The sequence below is a fragment of the Nyctereutes procyonoides genome, unplaced genomic scaffold (assembly GCF_905146905.1).
Source record: "Nyctereutes procyonoides isolate TBG_1078 unplaced genomic scaffold, NYPRO_anot_genome, whole genome shotgun sequence".
In the NCBI taxonomy this organism is placed as follows: domain Eukaryota; kingdom Metazoa; phylum Chordata; class Mammalia; order Carnivora; family Canidae; genus Nyctereutes; species Nyctereutes procyonoides.
The window spans coordinates 61,119,325-61,132,660 of record NW_026575126.1 but is presented as its reverse complement, the minus strand read 5'-3'; the positions used below and the strand labels follow the sequence as shown (position 1 = coordinate 61,132,660).

At 40.8% G+C, this 13,336-nt stretch overlaps 2 protein-coding genes and 1 pseudogene across 2 annotated transcripts in view; 2 read left to right on the top strand and 1 right to left on the bottom strand.

Moving 5' to 3' along the window:
* ITGAM (integrin subunit alpha M) overlaps nucleotides 1-13,336 on the bottom strand; it is a 56,884-nt gene that overhangs the window by 35,197 nt on the left and 8,351 nt on the right. The window contains exons 4-7 of the mRNA XM_055341314.1: nucleotides 6,129-6,232; nucleotides 5,747-5,817; nucleotides 5,483-5,600; nucleotides 292-422 (exon numbers count right to left, since the gene is read on the bottom strand). Coding sequence (XP_055197289.1) covers nucleotides 292-422; nucleotides 5,483-5,600; nucleotides 5,747-5,817; nucleotides 6,129-6,232 — 424 coding nt within the window. The remainder of the gene's footprint in view (nucleotides 1-291; nucleotides 423-5,482; nucleotides 5,601-5,746; nucleotides 5,818-6,128; nucleotides 6,233-13,336) is intronic.
* On the top strand, nucleotides 538-984 carry LOC129519282 (prefoldin subunit 4-like; annotated as a pseudogene).
* On the top strand, nucleotides 6,516-6,951 carry LOC129520250 (ubiquitin-fold modifier 1-like). The gene has a single exon (XM_055341316.1). The coding sequence runs from the start codon at nucleotides 6,516-6,518 to the stop codon at nucleotides 6,771-6,773; it is 258 nt and encodes an 85-aa protein (XP_055197291.1). The 3' UTR covers nucleotides 6,774-6,951.

Sequence of the window (13,336 nt, the reverse complement as noted above, 5' to 3'; positions counted from 1 at the left end):
TGCCATCAGCTCCCATTTCTAAGTACTAGAACTCAGCCAGAGGTAAGATGTGGATTTTATCTTCCATTCCAACCCTTATCAATTAGTTAAAGCTGCCTGCTTCACAGAGCATTGGAAGAAGCTGAGGCTGCTTCCAGAGCAGGAAAGAGAATCATGAAAGAAAACCATGATCAACTGGCAATTTGGCAACATCTGTGATAAAAGTAAAAGGGAAAAGTGGCAGCCTGCCTGGTTGCCCTGTATTTGCCAGCCTTGCATGAGCTATTTCCTAACCCATCCATTTGCCCTCACCAAGGTTTTGGAATTCTTGAATTGATCCATCACAGTTGAGACAAACTCCTTCATCCGCTGAAAGTCAGTCGGGTTGATGCTACCAGAGCCATCAATCAAGAAAGCAATATCACTGTCCTGCCGAGGACATTCTTTGGGAACAAAAGAAAGAACAAGAACTAATTAAGCACCAGAGACAGTGGTTCATTTTTTGCATGTTAGCTCTTTGCTAAGCAGTAAAAATAAAAGGGAAATAATATGCAACCCATGTTCCAAGTTTAATAAAAATATGGACATAGTCCCAAGGTGTCAGCTGCCATGCAGAAGACATTTGCAGAAAATGCCAATTTTACTTTTGAAGATCAACAAAAGATAAACAAATTTTCATGGAATACAAGTAGAATCACAGAGCTGAAGGAAGAAATAGTAGTAAAAAAGAGACAACTACAAAATTTAGAGATGCTTTTAAGGACATCATGCTTGCAGATAGATGACTACTGCTTAATGATACCTTATCAAATTGGTGATGTTTTCATTAGCCAGTCACAAGAATAAACACAAGAAATGTTAGAAGAAATAGAGAAAAATTTTCAGGAAGAAACTGATGCCTTAGAATCCAAAGTGGAATCAATTCAGCAGGTGTTAGTTTATTTAAAAGTTCAATTATATGCAAAATTTGGGAGCAAAATAAACCTTGAGTCTAATGAAAGTTAAACATTTTATAATACTTTTTTAAATTTGTTTAATAAATTTGATTATTTAATACTATTTGAAATATGGATGAAGTAATAGAAAATTTTAGTTAATTCTGCCCAAGGAAATCAGGAAAAGTAGAGATATCAGAGTTAACTCTGAAAATGAGAAATAATTTGCCATAAATATAAAGGGAGAAAGAAATTACGGGAAAAAAAGGAATAGCACATATAACAATATGCTGGATGTCCTCCTTCCTTCTGTCCCCAGCCCCAAATCCACCTTCTACCCTCCTCCAATCTGATCTGCAGCCTAGCAAGTCAGCCTACATGGATCACAAGTATTTTGGGTTCCTTTGCCCTCTGGTTTCTACTTGGGTTTGCCCAATTAGGAGCCTTAACAGAAGATTAGAGACAGGTAGAAGAGTATGATCAGAGTATTTTCCTCTTACTCCTGCCCTGGAAGGTTGCTTTGGGCCAGCTGTGTCTCTCAATGGAAGATCACGGCTCCTCTCAAGGAAGCACACTCCAGAGAACTCTCTCTCTCTTTCTGAATTCTGGTTACTCTTCCCTCTCCTTGTCCAATCAGCCTAAGAATGGTAACAGCTCTGCTGCTCCTTGCCCTGGATTCCTGGACCATCCATTGTGGCTCCCTAAGACTCTATCAAATAAAATTAGTCCCTTTGTTAATAAATCCTTCTCAAATTATTCTAACTGGGGTGAAGCATTTATTCCAGTCAAAACCCTGACTGATACAAAGGAGATGAACCTAAAATCCTTCCACAGAATTGAGGGACAGAAATGGCACTACTAGGATAAATCTGTGTGATGGGAATGGAGATGAGCCTATGTCATTAAGCAAAGGAGAGTTGGGAAGGACCTCTCTATCCCAAAAAAGAAGTTTGACTTTATCCCTTAGGCAGTGAATAGCCACTGAAGTTTTCTTAGAAAAGGAAGTGAGATGATTGTTTTCTGTATTTAGAAAGATTGCTGTAGCAAAAGTTTCTAGCCACTCCATTCATGATTGCCAAACATTGGAAACAACCCAAACATCCTTCAATGTGTGATCAGATGAACTTGTGACTGGGACTAGTAAATCTATGCAATGGAATACTATTTAGAAATAAAAAAGGAAAGAACTACTGATACACATAACAACACAGATGAATTGCAAATACCTTATACTAGTGAAAGAAGCCAATCTCAAAGGGTTGTAATTCCATTTATGTAGCTTCTTGAAAGGACAAACTATATTGTGATGGAGAACAGATTAGTAAGTGCCATGGACTAGGATGGATGGGGAGAAGGCAACTAACTATAAAAAGATAGCATAAAGGACTTTTTAGGGGAGTAATAGAACTATTGCATTCTGTTCATGTTGGATTTTTTATAAGGTTTTATTTTTAAGTAGTCTCTACAACCAATGTGGGGCTGGGACTCACAATCTGAAGATCAAGAGTCACATGCTCTTCCAACTGAGCCAGCCAGGCACCCCATGTTCATGTTGGTTTTTTTAATGAAAATCTATATACATATCTTAAAATTCATGGAATTGTACACTAAAAGAATAAAGGCCAATTTTATTGTATGATCTTTGAAAAAGTAAAATTACCCCCCCCCAAAAAAAGTATTAGTTTTTTAAAAACAGGTAAGCAGATTCTAACATTTATATGGAAAATATACAAAGAAAATTAACCAGAGAAATCTTTGAAAATCTCAAAGATAGGTTAAATGAAAAAAATCAAATGTGTACAACACGCTATCATTTGTGGCACAAAGTGAAGACTATAAATATGTATATATTTGTGAATATAAGAACGGAAAATGTTTTTTAAAAGAAAAGTATTGAATGCTGAGAGTGAACACTAAAGAGGGGCTAAGAGCTGAAGCCACAGAACTGAATGCAATTGGCCTGGAAGAACACTTGGACAAGAATAGAAGCCGTAACCTAATACCCCTACACATGTAAGGAAGGCAGAGGGAGACTGCCTGGAGATGAAGTTTAGCAGAAGCCCTTGACAGCAGGAGAAGCAAGAAGAAGGGAAGGGAAGGGAGGGGAAGGAAATAAGGGGGGAGGGAGGGGAAGAGAGAGGAGGGGAGAAATCTAGGTGTTTGGGGAAGGAAGAGATGATCTGTAAGTCACATCAGAAAAGTCAGTAAACATGAGGACAGAACAGAGATTTGGCATTTAGGAAGTCACAAATGCCATTTGCAAGAGGTTGGAGAGAAGACACATGTCAGAGGTTGAAGAATGGTAATATGGGGGAAATGGAAACAAGAAGAGAGAACTCTTTTGAAAAGTTTGATGATGAAGGAAAGGAGAAACAGCATAAGATGTAGAGGAGACCAGGGAGAGGAAAGGTTATTTTAATTGCTATCAATATTGGTGGTTGACTGCTTTTAAGATATGGGTAAGTGTAAGCACGTTTACATGCAAAGGAGGAAGGAGAAATTTAAGCTCCTGGAGAGAATGAATGATTGAGGATGTGGGCTTCAGGTTGGTGATGTGATAAAGCCTCAAAAGTCCAGATAGAAGAGTGATTCATGGAAAGGTGAACACTCAGGTCTGCCTCTAAAACCAGTGAGACACTGCCAAGGGTGGTACTGTTGCAAAAATTTGAACAAGGAGGAGTAAGTAGACCAAGTTCATCCCTGGCAACCTTGATTTTCTTTATGAAGAAGGAAGGAATGTTATCCATTGAGAGTAAAGTACAAAGAGGCAGAGCTTGAAGGGGAAGAAAACCTATAAATGGAAGACATATCAGCCCTTGGTTCTAGAACCAACTTGAAGCCAAGCAAAAAAGATGGACAACCAGTTGAAGAAATAAATGGTAGAAAGCAGCTTGAGAAAAGATTCAGTCACTCGCTCACTCACTCTTTCAATCGACAAATGTTTGGTGAACAAGGATGTGGTAGGCAGCCACCAAGATGGTCTTCAAGATTCTCACCTCCTGGATATAACACCCTTGCACGGTCACCTTCTCTTGAAAGTGAGATGGAATTTTTGACTCACTTCAAACGAACATAAGATGGCAGAAATAATGTACTATTACTTCTGAGATTAGATTATGAAGACTATGATTTCTTTTTTGGCTGTTTTCTCTCTTTCTCTCTTGCTCTCCTACTCCCTTGTGTACTCACTGTAAGGGAGGCCAGCTGCTCTATGGGGAGTAGTTGTGAGCTGCTTTATAGGGAACCCCATGTGAAAAGCAACTGAGAGAAACCTCCAGCCAACAGCCAGTGAAAACTGGGGCCCTCAGTCCAACAATCTTGTAAGTGAGCTTGGAAGTGGATCTTCTTTCCCCAGTCAAGCCTTTGGATGAGCTCCAGTTTAACAAGTTGACTTCAATTTCATGAAAAACCCTGAGGCAGAGGCACCCAGCTAAGCCATTCCCAGATTCCTGATTTGCAGGAACTGTGATATAATTAATGTTTATTGGGTTTAGCTACTAAGTTTAAGGGCAAGTTGTTAAGCAGAAGTAGATATAAGAGTGCAAGGGGGGAATCTCTGGGTGGCTCAGTGGTTTAGCGCCTGCCTTTGGCCTAGGGTGTGATCCTGGAGTCCCGGGATCAAGTTGCGCATCGGGCTCCCGGCATGGAGCCTGCTTCTCCCTCTACCTGTGTCTTTGCCTCTCTCTATATATATATATGTCTATCATGAATAAATAAATAAATCTTTAAAAAAAAAAAAGAGAGAGAGAGAGAGCACAGAGCAGGGATGCTTGGGTGGCTCAGCGGTTGAGCGTCTGCCTTCAGCTCAGGGTGTGATCCTAGAGTTCCGGGATCAAGTCCCGCGTCAGGCTCCCTGCATGGAGTCTACTTCTCCCTTTGCCTATGTCTCTGCCTCTCTCTGTGTGTGTGTGTCTCTCATGAATAAATAAATAAAATCTTTTTAAAAATGAAAAAGAGCATAGAGCAATGAACAAGATAGTATCCCTGCTATCATGAAGGCTACATTCCAGAAGAAAGGACAGAAAAGAAACAAGTAAAATATGTATATGGAGATGGTAAAGTATGACAATATGGTAGGAAATGATGGTAGAAATGATTATAAGAACCGCTCAAGAAAGGCCTCTTTGAAGAGGTGACATTTGAGCTGAAATGACAATAATGCATTGTCCGCTAAGATCTGAGGGAAGAAGATTCCAGGCTGAAGGAACAGTAATTGCAAAGTAATTACCCTGAGGCAAGGACAGCTTGATGTCATTCTTGGAGAAGAAAGGCAGCCAGAGTGCCTAGAGTACAGTAACTGAGGTAGAAGGGATGGGAGACCCTCAGAGGCTATGATCAGGAGACTCAGGTAGTTACTCTAAGGACAATGGTTGGGACATCATCTTACAAAGATAAGTGGCTATAACAAGACCCTTGCATCTCTCCACATCATCTCTGTTGGAGCCCAGTTTCCTCCAGCTTCTGCATCTAGACCTCTAAGTCATCCCCCAGGCTGTAAACAGCCCCCACCCCAGTCCTGCCCTTACCCTCACACTGCCCATCTGTATTCCCTCCCAAAGGCCACCTACCTCGGAGCTTCTCTGGGAAACTCTGCGGCGGCTGCCATAGATTGGATCCAAACAGGAAGCATAAGCCATTCACATAGGTGTTCTCCTTACAAGTTTGGTGCACAGTGGGGCCACAGGCCTGGGGGAAGGTTGTAGGTGGGAAATGCTGTTCATGCTTCCTGTCCTTTCACTCGAGCACCTCCAACCTCCACAGACCAAAGCCGCAGCAGCCATGGGCCCCTGACTTCTTCCCTCAGGACACTCCCATGACCCAGGACAACTCACCAGCAGTCGGAAAGGGTTGGTGGCAAATGCCAGAGACAGGCCCAGAGATATGTTCACCGCCTCCAGAGGGACTGAGGAGACATGTATAAATGGTCACCTTCAGGGAGCAAAAAGGGCTCTGAGAAGACAAACACAGGTCACTTTGACTTGGGAGACATGGAGATCCAACAGGTCAAGGAGAGACACAAGTTATAAGAAGGAATATGAAGAGGGTACCTGAGGGTGTCTGAGGTAGAATCTGCATACAGCACAGAGGCAGAGAGCTGAACACCTGGACCCCAAACCACAGACCCCCCCCAGAACAAAAGAAATGCCTGGCAAGTTCAGGTATATGCACAGGTGGAAGCCTAGCCCTGGGTCCCAGGGAGGGGCAGTGACTCACCCTGCAGTTGGATGGGCTCACACTTGCCCGTGCTGTAGTCACACTGGTAGAGGCCACCTGTTTGGTTGGCAGCCTTTATCTCCTGGGGGGCTCCAACCACAAACCTGGGAGACCGGGTAGGAACAAATCACCACAGGGACAAGAGAAAACTGACATGTGGGGAGAGAAGGAGACCATGGACGTTCTGCCTCCCAGAGGAAAATGAGGAGAGCCAACCCTCACACAAATTTCCCAATTCCCAGAAATAGGAGGAAGGCTCAGCAGAGAAAAAAAAAGGGGGGGGGATTTTAAGTCTTGAAAAGGGAAGAGGGTGCGGGACCGGGTACCCTAGAAGAAGTGGGAGTCTAGGCGGAACTAGTTGGGGTCTCCGTCCACAGGGGCTTCACTATGCTGAAGGTTTCCTTTAAGATCACGCTGATGTCAGACCCGCGGCTGCCTTACAAAGTACTTAGTGTTCCTGAAAGTACACCTCTCACAGCAGTCTTAAAGTTTCCAGCAGAAGAATTTAAAGTTCCTACAGCAACAAGTGCAATTATTACCAATGATGGAATAGGAATAAATCCTGCACAGACTATTGGAAATGTTTTCCTAAGGCATGGTTCAGAACTTCAAATTATTCCTAGAGATTGTGTTGGAAGTTGTTAATATCTGCTGCTTGGAACATAGGATGACCTTTCCAAATATTGGTATTGTTGTAAAACTGAAATCAGGCATTTAAAACTATGAAAACACCAGTAGCTGATGAAATAATGAAGGGTGGCTCTGTCCCTTCTTGTTATTCACACTCTTCCTGTGAAGAAGGAATGTTTATGCACAAAGGGTACCATCTCCACAGAAGATCATAGTCTGTCATTGCTACCTCACAACACATAACAGGTATTTCATTTGGGGTCACTTTGGGGTCAATGGATTATCCAGCTGTGTTTTGTAAGTTGTGGATGCTTCTGATAACTCTTTCTGAGAATATTTGGGAAATTAAAGTTTACCAAATCTTCTATGTGTCTGAGTTAAAAATTTATAAAAGGACCATAGGACATACGTGGCTTGATTGCATCTGACTTGGAGACTTTAAAAAAGTTGAATTCCTAATTGTATATTGTTTATGATAAAGGACATAGACATAGAAATGAATAGTTATCTATCTCAGCTTTTTATCATTTAGGTTTTGTTTAAGTTTCAAACATATCAGAGACCCCAAAATGGAATTTTTTGATCTAGCCCTGTGTGTAAAATTGATATCCCACACCAAAGAGTTTTAACTATGATCTTGCAGAATACAGTAGTTGGTAGGAACTGAGAATAAAGTAGAAGCATTCTTTGCTGAGTTATGTATCCTTTATCAGTCTCTTAATACTACTTTTAAAACAGGAATCTTCAAGAAATCCTTCTTATTGAGGGTAATATTTCTAAATAGTATTCAGGAAGAGAGTATTGGAAAGATCTCAACTCACAACAGAGCTCTAGAAAATTGCTAATTGGAAATTCTGGTTTTTATGCTTACTAAAGACCCAACATTTAAGGAGGTGTTAAGTTTAGTCACCGATATGAATAAGAAGTCAGGAAAGGGATCCTGGAAAAGCCCCAGTGACAGTTTTTTTAATAAGGAGGAAGGAAACAAAAGACAGTGAAGGAGAAAAGAAAGTGTCACAGAAAATGCAAACTGGATTGGCAAAAGCACAGAGAGTGTGTTGTGCAGAACCAAGAGGGAAAGAAAATATCTGACATTGTCAGAAGGCCCAGAGGGCAATTGGAGAAAGCAAAGTGTAGACTTTGTCAACACACAGACTTCAGAATTCCCCTTATGATAATATAAAGAATGATATGTGTAAGGGAATATTTTATTTGCCCTTACAGAGGAAATCGATATCTATGCAAATCTTGAAAGATGAAAGGAAGGCTCATAGTAATCCTGAACAAGTGCTGGGCCTGCTATAGTCTAGATGGTGAGCTCCCTGGAGGCAGACTCTGTCTTTCTTGCTCTTTCTAGACCTGGAAATGTAGTAGGCTTTCAATAGTACTTGCTGAATTATTCATGAATAAAGTATCTACCAGTTTTTTTTAAAGATTTATTTATTTATTTATTTATTTATTTATTTATTTATTTTTATTTATTTATTCAGAGAGGAGAGAGAGAGGCAGAGACACAGGCAAAGGGAGAAGCAGGCCCCATGCAGGGAGCCCAACGTGGGACTGGATCCCAGGTCTCAGGTCTCCAGGATCACGCCCTGGGCTGCAGGCGGCGCTAAACCGCTGAGCCACCGCGCTGCCCTCTAAGACCAGTTTTTATCTAAACATGTTTCAGTTACCTTTCCTGTCAAAGGCCATAGGTTCATTGAGAAAAAAAAATATGAAAGGAAATGCAACAGGGTCAGCATCTCAAGGGTAACACTGATAGTTAAGTTTAAGAAATTAACCAGATACTGTCATATATTTGACAGATGAACAGTAAAATTCTGAATTGTAAAGGTAGAAAGGTATGCTGCTAATATTTGGGAAGTTTTTATTTTTCTAAACAAAACTGATGCTTAAATGTAGGAATACCCATTACCTGAATTTTTTAATTTAAATTAGATTTCCCTCCATCCTGTGTCTACAACAAAATCTGCCTGCTTCATTACATAAGTTGTGATGTCCTGTGCCATAAAGTAATTTCTTTGGTTTTAAAAATTTTGTTGTAGTTAAGTCCCTTAAATTACAAACAATTTCCTAAAGAACTGGACATTTTGTTATTAAGTAATTGTGATCTGTAAGTTCTTTGTGCAGAATGTTTTGAAATATATTTTGTTTAAATACATTATTGGTACATAATATCTATAAAATACATTTTGTCATTGTGTGAAAAAAAAAAAAGGAGAAGAGCTTCTCTAAGAATTACACAAAACTGCCTTTTCACTGCCATCCTGGTTGCAAGTGGTTGACTGTGATCGCTATGTCTTCTCACAAGACTTTCAGAATCAAGCAATTCCTGGCCAAGAAACAAAAGCAGAATCGTCCCATTCCCCAGTGAATTTGGATGAAAACTGGTAATAAGGGGATCCCTGGGTGGCACAGCGGTTTAGCACCTGCCTTTGGCCCAGGGCGCGATCCTGGAGACCCGGGATCGAATCCCACGTCGGGCTCCCGGTGCATGGAGCCTGCTTCTCCCTCTGCCTATGTCTCTGCCTCTGTGTGTGTGTGTGTGTGTGTGACTATCATAAATAAATAAAAATTTAAAAAAAAAAGAAAACTGGTAATAAAATCAGGTACAACTCCAAGAGGAGGCACTGGAGAAGAACCAAGCTGGGTCTATGAGGAAGCATTGCACTTCATGAAATAGCAAACATAATTGGCACACATATTTAAGCCGCATGGAGATCACATGTTCCTATCCTATCAATATGGAAACATCCTTCCTACCTGGCCAATAGACCTGTCTTATCAAGGAAATGATTTTCTCTGTTACTATGTCTCTATACCAGTAGGTTTCAGCTGAGCTGCTGCTGTGTCCTGATTTGTGAAGTACTGAATTCCCCCTCCTGTCAGATCTCACATAGCACCGTCTGATAGAACTTTCTGCAGTGATAGAAATGGCCCTTGACAACCAAGTATTTAAAGTGTGGCTAGGGGACACCTGTGTGGCTCTGTCTGCTAAGCGTCTGCCTTTGGCTCAGGTCTTGACAGGGAGTCAGCATGTCTCCCCCTCTCTGCCCCTCCCCCTGCTCATGTGCTCTCTCTCAAATAAATAAAATCTTTAAAAAAAAAAAAAAGAATTACACAAAACCAAGAAGTCATTTAAAAATTGTTGAATACCGGGGATCCCTGGGAGGCTCAGCAGTTTGGCGCCTGCCTTTGGCCCAGGGCGCGATCCTCGAGTCCCGGGATCGAGTCCCACGTCGGGCTCCCGGCATGGAGCCTGTTTCTCCCTCCTCCTGTGTCTCTGCCTCTCTCTCTCTCTCTCTCTCTCTCTCTCTCTCTCTTTCTCTTAAATAAATAAATAAATAAATAAATAAATAAATAAATAAATAAATCTTTAAAAAAAATAAAAATTGTTGAATCCCATGGAAACTAATGAAAATGAAGATACAACCGTTCAAAATCTTTGGGATACAGCAAAGGCAGTCCTAAGAGGGAAATACATCACAATACAAGCATCCCTCAAAAAATTGGAAAAATCTCAAATACACAAGCTAACCTCACACCCAAAGGAACTGGAGAAAGAACAGCAGATAAAACTGACACTCAGCAGAAGAGAGTTAATAAAGATTTGAGCAGAACTCAATGAAATAGAGACTAGAAGAACTGTAGAACAGATCAACAAAACCAGGAGTTGGTTCTTTGAAAGAATTATTAAGATAGATAAAACATTAGCCAGCCTTATTAAAAACAAAAGAGAAAAGACTCAAATTAATAAAATCACGAATTGAAAAAGGAGAGATCACAACCAATACCAAGGAAATACAAACGATTTTTAAAATGTATTATGGCAGCTATACACCAATAAATTAGGCAATCTAGGAGAAATGGACCCATTTCTGGATAACCACAAACTACCAAAACTGGAACAGGAAGAAATAGAAAACCTGAACAGGCCAATAACCAGGGAGGAAATTGAAGCAGTCATCAAAAACCTCCCAAGACACAAAAGTCCAGATCCAAATGGCTTCCCAGGGAAATTCTATCAAACATTTTTTTCTTTTATTTATTTATTCATGATAGACACAGAGAGAGAGAAAGAAGCTGAGACACAGGCAGAGGGAGAAGCAGGCTCCATGCTGGGAGACCGACGCGGGACTCGATCCTGGGACTCGAGGATCGCGCCCTGGGCCAAAGGCAGGCGCTAAATCGCTGAGCCACCCAGCGATCCCCAGAATTCTATCAAACATTTAAAGAAGAAACAAAAATAAATAAATAAATAAATAAATAAATAAATAAATAAATAAATGAAACAAAACCTATTCTATTAAAGCTGTCCCGAAAGATAGAAAGGGACAGAATATTTCCAAACTTGTTCTATGAGGCCAGCATCACCTTAATTCCAAAACCAAAGACCCCACCAAAAAGGAGAATTATAGACCAATATCCCTGATGAAAACAGATACAAAAATTCTCAAAAAGATACTAGCCAATAGAATCCAAAAGTACTTTAAGAAGATTATTCACCATGACCAAGTGGGATTTATCCCCGGGATGCAAAGTTGGTTCAACACTCGTAAAACAATCAACATGATAGATCACATCAACAAGAGAAGAAAAACAAGAACTATATGATCCTCTCAATAGATGCAGAGAAAGGATTTGACAAAATACAGCATCCATTCCTGATCAAAACTCCTCAGAGTGTAGGGATAGAGGGAACATTCCTCAGCATCTTAAAAGCCATCTACGAAGAACCCACAGCGGATATCATTCTCAATGGGGAAATACTGAGAGCCTTTCCCCTAAGATCAGGAACAAGACAGGGATGTCCACTCTCACCACTGTATTCAACATAGTACTGGAAGTCCTAGCCTCAGCAATCAGACAACAAAAAGAAATAAAAGGCTTTCTAATAGGCAAAGAAGTCAAACTCTCCCTCTTCCCAGATGACACAATACTGTACATAGAAAACCCAAAAGACTCCACCCCAAGATTGCTAAAACTCATACAGCAGTTCAGCAATGTGGCAGGATACAAAATCAATGCCCAGAAATCAGTGGCATTTCTATACACTAACAATGAGACTGAAGAAAGAGAAATTAAGGGATCCCTGGGTGGCGCAGCGGTTTGGCGCCTGCCTTTGGCCCGGGGCGCGATCCTGGAGACCCGGGATCGAATCCCACGTCGGGCTCCCGGTGCATGGAGCCTGCTTCTCCCTCTGCCTGTGTCTCTGCCTCTCTCCTCTCTCTCTCTCTCTGTATGACTATTGTAAATAAATAAATAAAATTAAAAAAAAAAGAAAGAGAAATTAAGGAGTCAATCCCATTTACAATTGCACCCAAAAGCTTCAGATACCGAGGAATAAACCTAACCAAAGAGGTAAAAGATCTATACCCTAAAAACTACAGAACACTTCTGAAAGAAATTGAGGAAGACACAAAGAGATGGAAAAATATTCCATGCTCATGGATTGGCAGAATTAATATTGTGAAAATGTCTATGCTACCCAGGGCAATTTACACATTCAATGCAATCCCTATCAAAATACCATGGACTTTCTTCACAGAGTTGGAAAAAATAATCTTAAGATTTGTGTGGAATCAGAAAAGACCCCAAATAGCCAGGGGAATATTGAAAAAGAAAACCAGAGCCAGAGTATCACAATGCCAGATTTCAGGTTGTACTACAAAGCTGTGGTCATCAAGACAGTGTGGTACTGGCACAAAAACAGACACATAGATCAATGGAACAGAATAGAGAACCCAGAAATGGGCCCTCCGCTCTACGGTCAACTAATATTTGACAAAGCAGGAAAGACTATCCACTGGAAAAGGACAGTCTCTTTAATAAATGGTGCCGGGAAAATTGGACATCCACATGCAGAAGAATGAAACTAGACCCTTACACCAGACATGAAGATAAACTCAAAATGGATGAAAGATCTAAATGTGAGACAGGAATCCATCAAAATCCTAGAGAAGAACACAGGCTACATCTTTTTTGAACTTGGCCACAGCAACTTCTTGCAAGATACAACCACGAAGGCAAAAGAAACAAAAGCAAAAATGAACTATTGGGACTTCATCAAGATAAGAAGCTTCTGCACAGCTAAAGAAACAGTCAACAAAACTAAAAGACAACCTATAGAATGGGAGAAGATATTTGCAAATGACGTGTCAGATAAAGGGCTAGTATCCAAGACCTATAAAGAACTTATTAAACTCAATAGCAAAGAAACAAACAATCCAATCATGAAATGGGCAAAAGACATGAAGAGAAATCTCACAGAGGAAGACATAGACATGGCCAACAAGCACATGAGAAAATGCTCCGCATCACTGGCCATCAGGGAAATACAAATCAAACCACAATGAGATACCACTTCACACCAGTGAGAATGGGGAAAATTAACAAGACAGGAAACAACAAATGTTGGAGAGGATGTGGAGAAATGGGAACCCTCTTGCACTGTTGGTGGGAATGCGAAATGGTGCAGCCACTCTGGAAAACTGTGTGGAGGTTCCTCAAAGAGTTAAAAATAGACCTGCCCTACGACCCAGCAATTGCACTGCTGGGGATTTACCCCAAAGATA